Consider the following 16519-nt stretch of genomic DNA (forward strand, 5'->3'; position numbering starts at 1 on the left):
GCCCCGCCCCGCCGCGACTTTCGGATGCTCAGCGCGTCCAGGCCGGGACTGGTCCCGCCTACTCTCTCGCGAGATCTGCGCGAGCGCCGGCGCGGGAGAAGGAGCGGTGTTGTGTGGGAGCGAAGAGCGCCTAGCGTGGATGCCCACGAGGGCCGGCCCACGACCCCGGCGACAGAGCTGGCGCGCCACCGACGGCGCCCGTGACCTTAGGAGGGCGGCCCCAACACGCGCAAACACAGGCGCCTCTCGCGGGCCGGCCGGCGCAGACGGACTCGTGTCCACGGCCTCCAAACGCAGGAGCCAGGTACACCTACACCGCGTCTGTCGGCCCTTTGCCCTTTACGGAAGCGCGACGCTCCGCCACTGCCAACCTGGCATTGGTAAGCCCGCTGCGCTGCGCCCCCGGACTCTGCAGGGCCCCCTGAGGCCCGCGCCACCTGCGCCGCGCCCACCTGCATCCCGCCCCACGCGCCACCTGCATCCCGCCCACCTGCATCCCGCCCCACGCGCCCACCTGCATCCCGCCCACCTGCATCCCGCCCCACGCGCCCACCTGCATCCCGCCCACCTGCATCCCGCCCCACGCGCCCACCTGCATCCCGCCCCACGCGCCACCTGCATCCCGCCCACCTGCATCCCGCCCCACGCGCCCACCTGCATCTCGCCCACCTGCATCCCGTCCACTTGTGTCCCACACGACCCCACCCCCCCTGCTTCCCCGGCAGGTGGGGTTCACCTGGCAGGACAGGCAGACGCATAGCTACTCCGGTGTGTGGCCAGCAGGATGCTCGCTGCACATCCCTGTGACCTTTCGTTCCACGTGAGTACGTGAAATACTTAAACGTTAAGGAAGTTTAAAAGGCGCAGCCTGAGACGCTGCTCTGTTCTGGGGAGCGCAGGTGGAGGGACCGGCTCCCGCCCTCACGTGCTGGAGTGTTGCTTGGACTGCCACCACGTGCGCTTTGCTATGACAAGGGGGCTGTCGTCTTGGTCCGCAGAGTCCAGTAAACCGCGAAGTGCATCTTTAGATGAAAACAGCCAGGCAGATGCACCCAAGCCCAAACCTGGGGCATCTCGGGTCCACCCACTTGGAAATCAGTAGCTGTAAGAAGTGAGCTCCCTGCGCCTAGAGCCCTGTTTTCCATTCCTTCCTCCAGTGTTGTGAGAACGCCCTTCCTTCAATAACAATAATAAATTAAAAAAAAAAAAAGCCAAGTCATCGTGTGACTCGCTCATTTACAAGTATTCAGTGATTACGCAGTGCCCCTCCCAGCCTGGCTTGGTCCACATGCACCTGCCCACCCGGCCTCCACCAAAACCAGCCTGTGGCTCACTCGCTCTGCAACAGGCAAGCTGTGCCCTGTACCACTGAACGGCTACACCCTGCCACTTTTCCCAGAGGAGAGCTTTATTGTAGCATATCCTATCGTTTTATTACAAATATGTTTCCTTTTGACCCGTTCCTCTGGACATATCCCGTCACATGTTGTGGCATCAAACATCATATGATCGGTGAATGTTTGCTAACTAAATGTTAAATGGGGGAAAAAAAGAACAAACACACAAACTGGCAAAAAGTCTGAAAAACGAGGGAAGGACCAAACAGAGAAGACCGGTGGATCAGTCAGAGATTCAAGCCAGGAAGTATCTCAGCAAGCAACAATGCATACACAAATTTCATAAACATTCAGAGAATGCCTGACTAGCCTATGTGCTATGTCCTGTCTATAGCCATAGATTCCAAAGTACAATCCTTGCCACTGTTGTATTTCAGTTTATTTATTTTATTTTATTTTTTGAGATAGGGTGTCACTCTGTCACCCCAGCTAGAGTGCAGGGGCGTAAGCCTAGCTCACAGCGACCTCAAATTCCCAGGCTCACGAAATCCTCCTTCCTCAACCTCCGGAGTAGCTGGGACTACATCTGGCTCATGTTTAAATGTTTTTGTAGACTTGGGGGTGTCTCAGTGTTGCTCAGGCTGATCTTGAACTGCTGGGCTCAAGTGATCCTCCTGCCTTGGCTTCCCAAAATACTGGGATTACAGGTGTGAGCCACCGTGTCTGGCCTCAGTTTATCTATTTTTAAAATATCTATCCCTTTGAACATCACTAGATATCAAGGTGACATAAATAAAAAATATTAAAAAAAAGAAATTAAGAATAACTAAAATTAAAAAAAAGATAAAATATCTATCCCTTACTAGGCCTTATACTAGGAGCTAGGTATAAAAAGATTAATAAAACACATTTTTCTCTAGAAGAGCTTTGAGTTTATTTAAATACACAACATAATTTGGTTAAGTTTCCATCTTTAGAAGAATGGTTATATGAGTCTATGTTCATAATTTGGATTATGCAACTATGCAGATAACAGCCTGGTGTGGTGGTGCAGGCCTGATGTCCCAGCTACTCGGGAGGTTCAAGGCCAGCCTGGGAAAACGACTGAGATCCCTGTCTCTAAAAATATTTTTTACAAATTACATACAACTATATGTTATTTCTATAGATAAGTGTACACGGATGCCTCTCTTCAGCAAGAAAATGTTCCAAACTGGTCACAGTGGCTATCTCTGAGGGAGTGAGGGACTAGATGACAATCAACACAAGCTTTTGTTTTTTCTTTAGTCTTTAAGTAGCTTAATGATGAGGAAGTATTCATATATTATTTGTATAATTAAGAATAAATGTTTTAAAGGGAGAAAATACATATGCATGAAAATATAAATAACCATATCAATATGAGATGGGGGCCAGAATTTGAACTCCTGAAACACAGGTTACACACTTATGAATCTGGGATTGACAGACAACATAGTGATGAAACTGGTGTTTTGGGAAGCCAACCCAGGCTTCAGCGTGCAGCATGGTACCCTTACGAATCATATGCACGATGAGTTAACATGGTACTTAAGCATTTTTATCTTAGTTTAGTATTCAATATACATAAGTTAAAATGTAACTAGCATATTAAAGTTACGATTGCAAGGATATTACTGCTGGTGACAAAGCTACTTTTAAATACTTTAAATAAAAAGTGAGTTGTGGCCAGGCATGGTGGGTCCTGCCTGTAATCCTAGCACTTTGGGAGGCCAAAGCCAGTGGATCACTTGGGGCCAGAAGTTCGAGACCAGCCTAAGCAAGAACAAGACCCTGTCTTTACTAAAAATAGAAAAATTAGCCGGGCATGGTGGCGCGTGCCTGTAGTCCCAGCTACTCAGGATGCTGAGGCAGGAGGATTGCTTTAGCCCAGCAGTTTGAGGCTGCAATGAGCTATGATGACACCCCTGCACTCAAGCTGGGGCGATGGAGTGAGACTGTCTCAATAAAAGCTGTTTTAAAAAAAATGGTAATAGCAGTACAGACGAAGGTGACACATGGATAAGCACAGTTGAAAATCACAGGACGAGAGGATAAGAGAGACTGACAGCAGGATTAACAGAAGCTGTGTACAGTGACCCGTCTTCCGCCGTCCACAGCTGCGGGTGAGGGGATTGGCACGGACCACCAGAGCAGAAAGGAAAGGACGGCTGTGAGAGCTTGCACGGACCGTGTTGGCGGGAAGAGGAAAGAGTTAGTGCCAGCGGAGAACTATTACACATCGAATCCTGAAAGCTTAATGCATCCTTGAAACACTTTTATAATCCCTTATGTAGCACTGCCATCCTTTACAAAGAACACTAGGAGAGGGCATTCATTCTAAAATGCTCAGGAGCACTAGATAGAAGAGATCATTTGTTTTAACACCGTGATGAAGCTTTACAATAATGGGCTCTTTGTCAGAAGAACTGATAACATCTAAGCAGATAAAGTAGATTGTGGGTATTTTTCAGTTGGTTGTCTCAGAGGTCACTGGAAGTCAAGTTTCTTGGAGTTAAGAACACCAGGTTAATTTTACCTGTAGGAGTTCTCAGAATCCAGGTGTGAAAAAAATGGCAGCTTACCGCACCGCTCAGAAGAAATAGTCATACTAACCAGAAAGAAGGGAAAAGACTCAAAAGGCTACATAAACAAGAGGGTCTCAGTTGAAAATAAGATAGCTCCATAGTCCCTCTGGAGCCAAAGCTGTAAACACAGCAATTGTACAGTTTCTTTAGAATTAAACAAGCAAACAGAAAAGTGGTGGGACAGTCAGTCCCACCGGTTGTTACACACTCTCAGGAAAGAACTCCAGGCTGTGCGAAGGATTTATGGAACTGCCAGTACTGATCTGCGCTGTCTCAGTTGTACACAGAGGCCCAGCTTCCCTGGGGAGAGGAAACCAGCGCACAACACCTGCTCCGGCTGCTGACAACAAGGCCGGCAACCTACTGAGTGTCAACTTCTAGATCCTCCTGACTTAAGTCCCTCCTGAGAATAGCTCCCGGCACTGCTCTTGAGCAATACTTGTTTGTTTACTTGTTCTAAAGAGCAGAGCGATGACACCACGATTGATCTGACACCTGGCCAATGCCAGCCTGGATGGCACGGATGGCGGCCAACCAGAGGGAGGAGAGGTGGGCCGGGCCCAGCAGGCCTGGGGCGCTGAGCAGATCCTCTGCAGGACTTGCCCTCCATGTTGAGTGTGGCGAGGGTAACCCTAATGTGCTGTGGGTTGCCCGGTCCTGTTCGTGCTTCATTTAACAGATTCTTAGACCTCACTAGACAGCGTGATTTCCTGCCACTTACATCATTAATGCTGGAAGATCACATTTGAGTTTTAGCGGTTACATCATTTCCCCCACGGTTATGGTCATTTCATGGCATGAGAAAAGAAATAGGGTGAGTTATTTTAAACTGCCACTGTAGGCTGGTCTGAGAGCTGTGGTATGTACAACTGATTGATCATAGCCAGTTACAGATTCCTTTGTTGCTTCTCCACTCCCACGGCTTCATTTGACTAGCCTTAAAAAAAGAAAGAAAAAATAAATGAATAAAAATAAAACTGCCACTGCTGAGCTTTCTAGAATGAATGGTTATTTGATTTTAAAAAACACCATGAAATTCCTAGAGAAACATTGAATACACTAAAAGATGTATTCTTGCTCTTCTACTTTACATGGATTATTTCAGGGAACATTAATGTTTATGTTAATATTATTCATTTAAAAAAATCATACCATGCTCACACTAACTCAAAATAATTCATGAGTAATATTTACCACTGAATATTATACACTACATTAAATGGCCTATTAAACTGCTGTCTTTTGGGTCACATGAAATGTTTTACATATACTCAGGCACACTTCTGCTTTCAAAAGTTACATGAAGTTGCTTCTAAATTTATATTTATTCGTATATGAATAAGTATAATTTATATATTATGTGTCTAAATGTGCTGTTCTTACATGGATTGATGCTTATGCAACATCTTCACCTCCAACTGCTTTGGATTACTTCCTGAGAGACACAGAGGGATGTGTGGTTTTAAATTCAAACTGGAATTGGAAGTTAGGGGTAGAACTATAACAGCTTTGCAAATGTGGACTTCAGTACTATATTTCAAAAACACAAAGAGTGACCCTGGCCCATCACTACCACAATCCTGGAGGCTACTTCCTCTGGCAATGAACCCAAGGTCAGGGGTAATTTGGCTAAGCTTTATGGATGCCTAAGGGTAGGAAAATATGAGACTCTACTTCCCCTCCCCCTCATCTCCATATGCCAAATATCGATTTTTTCCCTCTTCTTGCATTTGGAACAGCTGTCCCAATGAGAAAGAAAAAGCTCATTCCTTACAAAGAAATTAAGCCAAGAAAGCACTCACCAGTCAATACTTAATATCATAAAAATTCAAAAAGAAAGCAATACATAGTCCACTCTCTTTTAAGACCTCAAAACTGATCATTTTGCTTTTGGCAGAAGGTAGGTACATAATGTTCACTCACTGGATGTCCTTTTTCAATGTTTACAGAGTAGAAGAGAACTAAGGCACAGACGTCTTCCAAAGAACACCGTCCTAGCTCATGTGATGGCATGCCTGGAGCTCAAAAAAAATCTCCCTTTGGAAATTCAGGAACTAAATAGAATGTTTAAGTACTATTCTTTATTAATTGTATAACTATGAGAGATTTTTGAGGTAAAGAATTATGACAGAAAGAAAACGGCACAAAACTGTAGAATAAAAAACTACAGCTAACATCATTCTTCTGGTGGTAGGAATAATTTTTTTATTCCCCCACCCCATGAATAATTAATTATACAAGGGTCTAAACAATATTTGGCTTCCCCATAAGGAAAGAAATCTCAACTGTATAAAACCACTTTGAGAAATGTATCTTTGTGTGCTTTGTATGTTTCGAGTTGATAAGGAAGAGTACATTAGCCTAATCCAATTACTTCATCAAACAGGCATTTAACAAAGGCTTTTACAAACTCAAAAGGGGTAAAGCTGGCTGGTGGTGGCTCACGGCTGTCATCCTAGCACTCTGGGAGGCCAAGGCGAGAGGATTGCTTGCTTGAGATCAGGAGTTTGAAAACAGCCTGAGCAAGAGCTGTAGAGACCCTGTCTCTACTAAAAATAGAAAGAAATTAATTGGCCAACTAAAAATATATATATAGAAAAAATTAGCCGGGCATGGTGGCGCATGCCTGTAGTGCCAGCTACTCAGGAGGATTGCTTGGGCCCAGGAGTTTGAGGTTGCTATGAGCAAAGCTGATGCCACGGTATTCACTCCAGCCTGGGCAACAAAGTGAGACTCTGTCTCAAAAAATAAAAGGGGGGAAGGGGGAAGCCTGGAATGATGGGATTCTTTCAAAGTATTAAAAAGCAAAAACAGCCGAAGAATCTAGCGCTGTTCATAACCATGTGCTCTTCCTGAGATGTGCAGTCACGATCATAACTAAACGTAGTAAAGCGATTTATGGACTGCAGACTACTTTTGTTCCTCACAAAACACTTGGAGTTCTACAATATCCTTGCCCTTTTACAAATGAGTCTTAAACTTATCAAATTCGTTACTTGTTTTAAGGTTGCTCATTTGGTTTAGTGGTTCAAAGACAGGGTATGAAAATGGCTCATTATTTATGAGAGGCGTGCGGGTGGTGGGTAGCAACCGAGGTGACAGCGCACAAACTGTGAAGCTCCAAGGGACTTCCAGAAGTCACCTAGGGGCTGTGGCATCTTGTCAAAGGAGGGACTCGCCCAACACGAAGGCCTCGAGTCACAGCCCAACCCTCCTAGACGTTCTCCTAGGGCGGATTCTATCAGACACCGCGGGAGTTAGCTCAGTTCTCTTCCCGGTCCAGACGACACGTGGCAGGAGTTACCAGCGGCGCGTCCTTAACAACAACAACAACAACAGAGATGTGTCAGATCCGACCGGCGCTAACACAAACCGAAACCTCATCCCTCGGATAGGGATATGCCAGGCAGCAGCGAAAACAATCTTTACTTCCACGTGGCAACGGCGTCGGTCATCGGCATGCAACGCTGGGAAACCGAGGCTGAGTAACGCAAGAGCAGCGTGGCCACTCGGGAAGCCGCTCCCGGCCCGGCCGCCTCACTCGTTTGGAACGGCGGGGACACCGGTGTCGCCGCCCGGCCGGCTCCAGCCCCCGAGTGACCACGCCCGGGAGGGTCTGCCCTGCCCGTCCCCGCGTCCCCGCCCAGGCTCCCTGGGGGCCGGTGCCGCCCCTCCGCCCTCCTCCAGGCCTGCGGAGCCCTGGGCGTAAACAGGCCGGGACGAGCCCCGCCGCCCGCAGACACCCGGCCCACCCTGCTGCGCACGCGCACTCCGGCCCCGCCCCTGCCGCGCACGCGCCGGCCCCGCCCCCCGCGCTGCGCGCGGCCTGGGTTCCGCCACGCCCGCCATGGCGGCGGCCCCGGCCGGCCCTGGCCCCGCCTCCCGGTGACGCGACGCGGGTCACCTGACCCGGCTGCGGGCTGAGGAGACACAAGGGAAGTCGCTGTCGCCAGAGTCGGATCCTCCGCCGCCCCCCGGAACCTCGGGGACCCTCCGTGCCGCCAGCCAGTCCCCGCGCCATGCCGTCGGAGAAGACCTTCAAGCAGCGCCGCACCTTCGGTGGGGGTCGCGGCGGCGGGGCCTGGGGCCGAGCTGTGGAGGGCCGAGCGGGCCGGCGGAGCCGGGGTCGGGGGCCGAAGGCTGGGGGCTAGGCCGAGCGCGGCCGGGCCTGGAGCCGAGGGCCGAGCTGTGGGGGGCCGAGCGGGCCCGAAGGCTGGGAGCCGAGGGCCGAGCGGGCCCGGGCCTGGGGCCGAGGGCCGAGCGGAGCCGAGCGGGGCCGAGGCCCGGCGTCCCCGGGGGCTCCTGGGCTGCCGAACCCCCTCGCCTTCCGCGGGCCGGCCCGGCCCCTCCCGCGAGCGCGCCTCCGGGAGCGTCGGGCTCTGGGTCGGCGGGCCCGGTGCCGAGCGGGGCAGGCCCGCGCTGAAGTGGTGCCGCTGAGGGTCCGAGCGAGTCACCTTCAGGGGATTTGCGTTGATGGGAAGGAAGGGGCCACCTGGGCAGGTGTGAACGTCGGTTCCTTGGTGGAGAGGCGCGAAGACTGAGCTCCGGGACGCCGTCCCGGCTGGAATTAGGACAGCTGCTGTCGCCCCGGGGCGAGGGTGGGTGACTTTCCTCCTTGGCCGTTCGTTCTTACCTTTTCTGCCAGTTGGGACGGGAGGCCCACCGTAGGCATGCTGGCTTCTGGTTGAAGATGGAAGCGTCATCGCAGTATTGACTGCACACAGACGAGGAGAAAGAAGTGGTTATTTCTCTCTTTAAGCAAGCATGCTCTGCAGTGACATCCCGGCAGGTTCGCATGTCTGTCTTGCAGGGCTTGCTTGTGACAGGTCTGAACGACAGCAGGAGTCGTGGGAAAGCGGTGTCATTCCAGCGGACGGCGAGGTTCGTGTGCTGATCCTCTTTGGGGTCTTAAACAGTGGTGCTGTTGGTCTGCTTGTGCCTAGTTTCTTGGAAGAGTCTAGAAGGAGCTTGGCGTTCATTTGAGTTTGGATATGGTTTTGAGTGTCTCATTATTGACAATTATTTTGGTTTCTTGTGCCTGAGACGTTTCAGTAAATGGAAATTTACATTGGCCTGCCAAGAGTATCTTATACAGCCTCTTGAGGCCGTTTGTTGGTCAGCAAGACTTAGACATGCCTTTTTTTCGTTAGAAAGTTTTCTCTTTAGTAACCTTAATGAACTTATTGGTATTGTCTAAGGCTTTATGGAGACCTGAGAGCAACATTTGAGGTAGACTTGCTGTCTTATCTGGTTTCTGTCTTCACCAACTCTGGCATGGAAGTTAACGGGGGACGTTCTTGTAGGAGAGGTGCTTTTTTCTCATCATGCAAACTATAGTTTTGCTTATAGTACCTTTGGGCTATTCTGGAAAAGTCCTTGAGGAAGAGTAGGTAGTAAGGGTAGGAAACAAGATTAACACGTCACAACAAGGAATTTGCCTGGAACCTGAAAGTGGCCCTGGGAGTATAAACCAACTGGAATGGCCTTCACCCCTCCCCATTGGTGTATATATCTTATATGTGCTGTATTTATTTTCTGGTGGCTCTCCTTAGCTCACCTTTATTTCTCCCACCACCCTTAACGTTTTCTTTAATGGTCATTTTGTAGAAAAGTATCATTTAACGGCTATTGTCTTTCCTAGCTTCTGATTTTGGTAATCTTGACAAGTGCTGACAATTTTCAGAGATTTGTAGTACAGCAACGAACGATAGAAATTACCCCTGAAAGTATAGTCTTTGTAGTACAGCAAATAAGGGAAATCAGTTCTTTGGAGAGAACCTCTGTATAGAACCCAAGACCAGCCCCAGTTGGCTTGAATGGTTCTTTCCCTTTCCCAGTGAGTGAGTTTAAGGCTAATTTAAAGCTGAATGTAGCTCTGCTGCTATCAGGACCAAGAAGGTTCTTAAAGTTGACTTGGATCTGGGGGCTCATACAAAACAACCCCTTTTGTAGCTAAACAAACTGGGTGGAGCCGGGAAAGGAAGATTGTGGTCCACCTAGTGGCAGAGTCTGGGCTGGTACCCATAGCCTCCTGGCCTGGATCCCAGTCTCAGGCAGATACCCATCATGTCTAATGTGAGGAGTGGACCAAGAGTGAGCCAGGAGACAGTGTGTGTCCTTGCAGGTGGTTTTGAAAAATTTAACCCACTTCAAAAAGTGAAATTGAGCAAAGTTCGTATTTGGTCTTCTCAAATGCAATAATTTCACTCCATTTTCTTCTGAGGTCCCCAGTTTTTTAAATAACAGATCTGTTTCCCAAATACTGTTCTGAAATTTTGTCAAGGTTGGTAAACTTAGGTCTTAAGCTGCCCCAGTGGAAATGTTTGTCTTTGGAAGGTTTATGGGTTGGTCTAGAAAAAAACAGCTCAAACTGCTGTGCTGGGGGACTGGAGAGTGATTTATGTGGAAGCCTGGCTGGCACTCATGGCTTATCAACAGAGATTGGGAGAAATGTTTATTATGCTTACATTCTATTAGTGAAATGAATCCTGGGAAATGTGTGTAACTAAAATTTTACATTTTAAATACTTGAGGATATCTCAGACAACTTTGCAAATAATATGCTAGTTAGAGTTAGACACCTTAGACTCTCCCCTTCATTTTTGTCTGTTTGTAAGGCTTCTAAGGATTCTTAGAGACCAGAGGAAAGGAATCTGGGGAAATAGATGTTAGTGTGCATTTGGGAGCATTCATTTCCATTTTACAGCTTTCCTTCGGTTGTTTATTAATCATGTCTGTGTACAAGCCCCAGCCCTCAGGATGTGGGGGGGACTGGAGCTGGGCCTGAGGGCAGGGGTGGTCTGCTGTGGAAGACAAGGAGTAAACACATCTCCTACCCTAGAAACAGTGGAGCAAAAGACTTGCCCTCCTTCTATACATCGATACCTGTTGGCAATGCTTTTGTTAAACGTACTGTTAACCTCTGAAACAGCTGTCTACTTAAGAAAAAGAGCAGCTACCAAACACAGTTGCTCCAGGCTCACTGGGTTTTCAGTGCAGCTGGGCGAAATACTCAGTTAAGTTTATTATAGCTGAATTTATCTTTATTTTCTGACTTACTCAGGAATATGCACCGGCAGCAGTCTGTGAAGTTGCAGTCTTTGTCCACAGCAAAGATGTTTTCTTTAGTTTATGTTTAGAAGCTGAAATGTTGGGTGGTCCAAATCATGTTCCAGCTGCACAGTGTATGTCTGTGTTCAGTAAATTAGTATTGAACACTAAAAGAGATGCCAGGTGGGAAAATAGAACAGTAGTATGGCTGCACTTGCACACAGGAGTTTTTTATAATAGTATTTATAAAGAGTGATAATAAAATTGTTTTAAATCCAGATGAGATTGGCAACAATATTAGAATAAATTTATATTTATATAGGTCATAGTATCTTCTTTCCAGAACCACCTTATCAAGGAAGTTCATGACATTGATCATTTATTTCCAGATACCATGAGAATGAATCCTACTATAGTAAATTAAGCTGATTTTGTTCATTTTTTTGGTTGAAAGCTTTAAATAATGTCATCTAAATCATTATGTTCACATATTGCTTTGTAATGACATATCTCTCCAACTTTTGTCAGTTTATTGAGAACTGGACTTGGCGTGTTTTTTCCTGCATTGTCCAGAGAGACTAGAATAACTGTTAAAATTATAAAGAAGTGATTATATTAAAAGGGGGGAATAGAGATGTTCTCACAGAAGTATTCAATAGTAGACTTTGTGCTTTAAGCTTTGCTTTCTTTTAGGCACTGAGCAAAACTATTTAAAACTCAAATTGGATATTCTTTTCTTTCTATATTCCTTTCTCTTGAGCAGTTTCTTTTCTCTTAAGCACCATATCAGTAAAAGGTTGGAAATAATAAGGAAATTGTATTGAATAGTCTGTGATTTATAATGGATTCCTATACCAACTTAAAAAACTATGAGAGATTAACAGAAATTGATGTGGATAATATAGGCGGTAGGAATCCTTGTAGGAAAGATGGGATCCTACACAGTTAACCTGCTTAGCATACCTGACTACAAACCTGGGCTCTAGTCCGTTGAAACTAGGGGTTCTGTGCTGCTGGTTTTGTGTCACACCACTTGACAGAGCCATGCAGTTGCCGCATGGTTTTCTTATACTTAGCTTTTGGCCTCTGTCAGATATGAAGCGTTACTGTTTGGCTCTAGGAAAGATGTCTTCACTGCTCTGCTATGCCACAGCTAAGAACAGCTGAATTTAGATGTAGAACCGGTAGAAATGCTAGGAAGAAGCTGCCTGGTCCTAAATAACACCCATGTCTTTTCCTTTCATTGCAGAGCAAAGAGTAGAAGATGTCCGACTTATCCGAGAGCAGCATCCTACCAAAATCCCGGTAGGTAGTCTCCGGCATCTGTGTTAGTCATTAATGTATACAGAGGAGAATACTCTGGCAAGTACAGCTTCAGAACCCTGCTGCTCAAGCACACCCATTTGACAGGGAATTCTATAGGGATCCCTAGACATTCAAACCCTGTGTGTCATTTTCATAACCTAAAGTGGAGGTTTTTATTTTTTTTAAGTGATGGGATCTTGCTATGTTGTCCAGGCTGGAGTGCAGTCACTGTTCACAGGTGGGATCATAGGGCACTATAGCCTCCTCAAACTTCTGGGCTCAAGCAGTCCTTCTGCCTCAGACTCCCAGGTCTCTGGGACTGCAAGCACCCAGCTTAGAACTGAGATATTATTTGACAGTTTTACTATCTAAACATTTTTCCTAAGTCTGAGTTTGCTGCCTTTACATATTTCACAAATGTAAATATTTGAGGAGAAAGGGACAGGAGGGCTAGAATTGTTCATGTTTTACTATGGAAAGAAGTATTACCTGTCTTTCCCCCCCCCCCCTGAGACACAGGGTCTTGCTTTGGTGCCCCACCAAGAGTGCAGTGGTATCATAGCTCACTGCAGCCCCAAACTCCTGGGCTCAAGGGATCTTCCAGCCTCAGCCTCCCAAAGTGCTGGGATTACAGGCATGAGCCACCACACCTGGCCCTATTACCTGTCTTTTCAAGGAAGCAAACAGACTACCGCTATGGGAAAATCAGTAGCTCTCAGGATTTAAACATAACTGCAAATTGAGGGATGCCAGAGTCTCCTGCATCCTTGCAGGGGGTGGAGAAAAGACACTGTTCTTTCTTGTCGTGTGTAGGGGCCTCAGATTCTTATGGCTTTGCCCAGCCACCAGCATCTTCTGCTCTAAATCCTTTGGTGGTGGATGTTAGACAGGCCTTCTGAGGTATTTGGTCTAGAGAAACCTACCTTTGGTTTCAGACAGGTCAAGGTCAAGACCTAGGTTCAAGGGTACTGAGTAATCTTGGACTACATAACAAAGTTCTGAGAGGAGATCCAGCATCCTCATCTATAAAATGGGAAGAGAATCCCATATGGTTATTGCAAAGATTTGCATAGTTCTGGGCCAGGGGCAGTCACTTGATGTTGGCTGATATTACCTCATAATTTTATAGACCACTGAGAAAAGAACTCCACTGCTGAGTTCTATGGACACTTTCATGTTTGGCTTTCTGACTGGTCCATTCGTACAAAATTGAGAGGGGTAAGAGGGTAAAAGATGGCTCGGGTAGAAGCTGCTATGTTGGCTGTATTGGGGTTTTACAAGTGGACAGAAGGAAGAAATGGGGTCTGCCCAGCAATTTCCCAACTGCACGATTAGCTACAGTAAAAGACGCAGTGTTCTCTGTTTTCCCTAGACTGGGTGGAAATTTCACAGTTGTCTCACTTGGCTCCTGGGGCCAGCTTCCAGGCAGGGCCCTCTATGAGTCAGGACCTGCTAGAACGGTGTCTCTCACAGCAGACCAGACCCAAAACAAATGAGAGCAGAAAGGTCCCCCAAGATAATCATTTGGCATTTTCCAGACTCCTATTTGTCCCTTTAGTAGAAAGATTCTAAGGTCTTGAATTTTTCTTATTCTGTGGCCTTTTCTGAGTTCCCCTGGGGCCAGGATCCAAGATTTCTGTACTGCCTCTAATTTTTTCTGCCATGTAAACCCAGGCAAGTGGTGTCTGCACACTGATACATCTTTGTGGATATCATGCTTCTGAACATGCCCATTAGATAAAGCTCTGTTTCTTAGCAAGAAAGATGACAACTTGGCTAGGCCTTACACAGAACCTTATATAGGTCCCAAACAATGGAACAATGTATAGAAAAGCATTGTTCCTTTCCAGAGAAACGTGAAGACTTTCCATACCTATCTCTCGCCTTCCATCGTTTTGACATGATAGAGTTAACATTATAGGGCAAAGGATATCTGTGGCACTCAGAAAACACAAATGATAAGGAAGCTGCAAGGTCTGTGGTCAGATTTTATAGCTATTTAGAACTAAAACATTTTTTTTGTTCCTCCATGGAAAGGCAGTATGGCAAGGAGCTAATGGATTCATTTCAGTTCACAACGTGGAAGGAACTACTTTTGTTCCTTATGGAGTTCCCATACTTAATTCAATTTTAACCTCATTTAAAGAAATACAAAGAATATTTTATCAAAATGAAAGGACCAAGTCCTTCTGTACCAACTTTGTCTCCAGAACCAGCTACTCATGGTCTCTATTTGGCTTGTCAAATATTTACTTACAATATTTTATGTCAAATAGACAGACTCTAGTATGGGAAAACATTGAGTATATTACCATAATTAAGAACTTAGACTTTTTTTTGGGGGGGGGAGACAATGTCTCTCGCTGTTGCCTAGAGTGCAGTGGCATCGTCATAGCTTATGGCAACCTGACACTCATGGGCTCAAGTGATCCTCCTGCCTTGGCCTCCCAAAGTGCTAGGATTACAGATGTGAGCCACTGTGCCTGGCTGAACTTATACTTTCATTAAAAGACATGCACTTGCTTTCATTAGAACTTCTCACGTCTCAGGAACTGGTGGTATTAGTCCGGATGCAGAGTTGTTTCGGATCTTTGCACTTGAATCTGGTACCCAGCTTCTGTTCCTCTAAGGCTTGGGGTCTTTTTCTGACTAGGTAGTTTATTTTTCATGGTTCCAAACTCAAAACAGAATGAAAGGATACATAGCAAAGTATCTCTGCCCGCCCTGCGGCCATCTGCTCACCTGGTAGCGGCCATGACATCTCTTCTTATGTACCGTGTTTTGTAAAGAATAGAGGCTGAGGTAGTAACTCATCACTCTGCATAGGAGAGTTTTGAGAAAACGAATGAAGGTGCTATTTGAATCCCATTTTGGCCTGTGCCAGTTACAACATAGGAAGCATTTTTATCTATTTTTCATTGTTGGTGACTTTTTAAATTTCTTCTGGCTTCTTTCCTAGGTGATAATAGAACGATACAAGGGTGAGAAGCAGCTTCCTGTACTGGATAAGACCAAGTTTCTCGTACCTGATCACGTCAACATGAGTGAACTCATCAAGATAATTAGGTATTTAACCACCATTGTTTTATATGTCCGTTGTGTAACTTCTCATTATCAGACTTACAGATGAATCTTTAGTTCTGATTAAAATCTGCAGTCAGCTGCACTTCTGTCTGTAAACTAGTTTGAGCTGCTTTTCTTACATTAGACACTTACCTGCCTATTCGACAGCATACTGGCTTAACACTAGTCTCAGGAATACAGTAAGAATAATCTTTCAGTGATTATAGCTAATATTGAACATCAGTATAATCATAGAAATATTCTCCATGAGAAGTAATAGATTCAGCAGCAGCCTTTACAAAATCTTAATATTTTATCGATCAGGGTGGGTGATATTTTCACACACGCTACATACTTAATATATTGATGTGTATTTCTTCATATTGTTTTCTTTCAATAGAAGGCGCTTACAGCTCAGCGCTAACCAAGCCTTCTTCCTGCTGGTGAACGGACACAGCATGGTGAGCGTCTCCACGCCCATCTCAGAGGTGTACGAGAGCGAGAAGGATGAGGATGGGTTCCTGTACATGGTATACGCCTCCCAGGAGACGTTTGGAATGAAATTGGCAGTGTAAGACCAGAAAAATGCACCCATTCTAGAACTTTTTAAACCCTTACCAAGGAAAAAAAGGGATGTTACCAACTGAGATTGATCAGTTCATCTAATCACAGATCATCAAAACCGTAGTGTTCGCACCTCCTAGGGTTTTAGGAAGTTGTTTTTGTATTTCAGACAGAAAAACTGAGCTCCAAATGAGCACATTCAGCTTTGGAAAACTATATCACTTAACTTAGGCTATCTTGTTTTCAGATCTTAGAAGTTTAAAAATAAAATACTTTGCATTCTAAGTTGCCAACACATAGACCTTCAAGTTATTTTAATGCTCTTTTTCCCCCAATAGGAACTTGCAATTTGAGCAATAATTTAAAGGCGTTCAGAGAGACACTGAGTCTTCTCTTTGGGTTCTCAGAACCTGCCACCTTTTTATAGAAGGGTTTCTATTCAACTGGAGAAATCTTCCTCAGAGGATCTTTAGGCAAAAGTTAGTCAAGCACGATCCCCCAAAACACATGTGCTGTAATAGCAGGCACAAAAGCAGGTGCATGGGGCGTGTAGGGAAACAACCCTCAACTGCTGCTCAGGGTCCCTGACTCTTA

The 16519-nt window shown here is 46.1% G+C and overlaps 1 protein-coding gene and 2 long non-coding RNA genes across 5 annotated transcripts; 2 read left to right on the plus strand and 1 right to left on the minus strand.

Annotated features, from left to right (window-relative positions):
* The first annotated feature begins 36 nt into the window (after positions 1-36).
* Positions 37-1205, plus strand: LOC142862627 (uncharacterized). Of its 3 annotated transcripts, none has more exons than XR_012913722.1 (3): positions 37-380; positions 726-824; positions 999-1205. It is a non-coding gene; the product is annotated as an uncharacterized LOC142862627 (long non-coding RNA). The 3 variants fall into 3 exon arrangements; XR_012913723.1 differs by having other exon boundaries at positions 726-820; positions 900-1205; XR_012913721.1 differs by having other exon boundaries at positions 726-820.
* A 5582-nt stretch (positions 1206-6787) lies between these two features.
* On the minus strand, positions 6788-7714 carry LOC142862628 (uncharacterized). The gene is made up of 2 exons (XR_012913724.1): positions 7373-7714; positions 6788-7259 (listed from the first exon to the last, which is right to left on the minus strand). It is a non-coding gene; the product is annotated as an uncharacterized LOC142862628 (long non-coding RNA).
* Positions 7715-7842: 128 nt separating this feature from the next.
* MAP1LC3B (microtubule associated protein 1 light chain 3 beta) lies at positions 7843-16210 on the plus strand. The gene is made up of 4 exons (XM_012735729.3): positions 7843-8002; positions 12243-12298; positions 15258-15364; positions 15762-16210. The coding sequence occupies exons 1-4, from the start codon at positions 7963-7965 to the stop codon at positions 15934-15936; spliced, it is 378 nt and encodes a 125-aa protein (XP_012591183.1). The 5' UTR covers positions 7843-7962; the 3' UTR covers positions 15937-16210.
* The last annotated feature ends 309 nt before the right edge of the window (positions 16211-16519 follow it).

The sequence above is a fragment of the Microcebus murinus genome, chromosome 20 (genome assembly GCF_040939455.1).
Source record: "Microcebus murinus isolate Inina chromosome 20, M.murinus_Inina_mat1.0, whole genome shotgun sequence".
Taxonomy (NCBI): Eukaryota; Metazoa; Chordata; class Mammalia; order Primates; family Cheirogaleidae; genus Microcebus; species Microcebus murinus.

Coding starts and splice junctions, on each gene's coding strand:
- MAP1LC3B (XM_012735729.3), top strand. CDS start 7,963: ATGCCGTCGGAGAAGACCTTCAAGCAGCGCCGCACCTTCG. Junction 8,003..12,242: donor CAAGCAGCGCCGCACCTTCG/GTGGGGGTCGCG, acceptor CTTTCATTGCAG/AGCAAAGAGTAGAAGATGTC. Junction 15,365..15,761: donor GAACTCATCAAGATAATTAG/GTATTTAACCAC, acceptor TTCTTTCAATAG/AAGGCGCTTACAGCTCAGCG.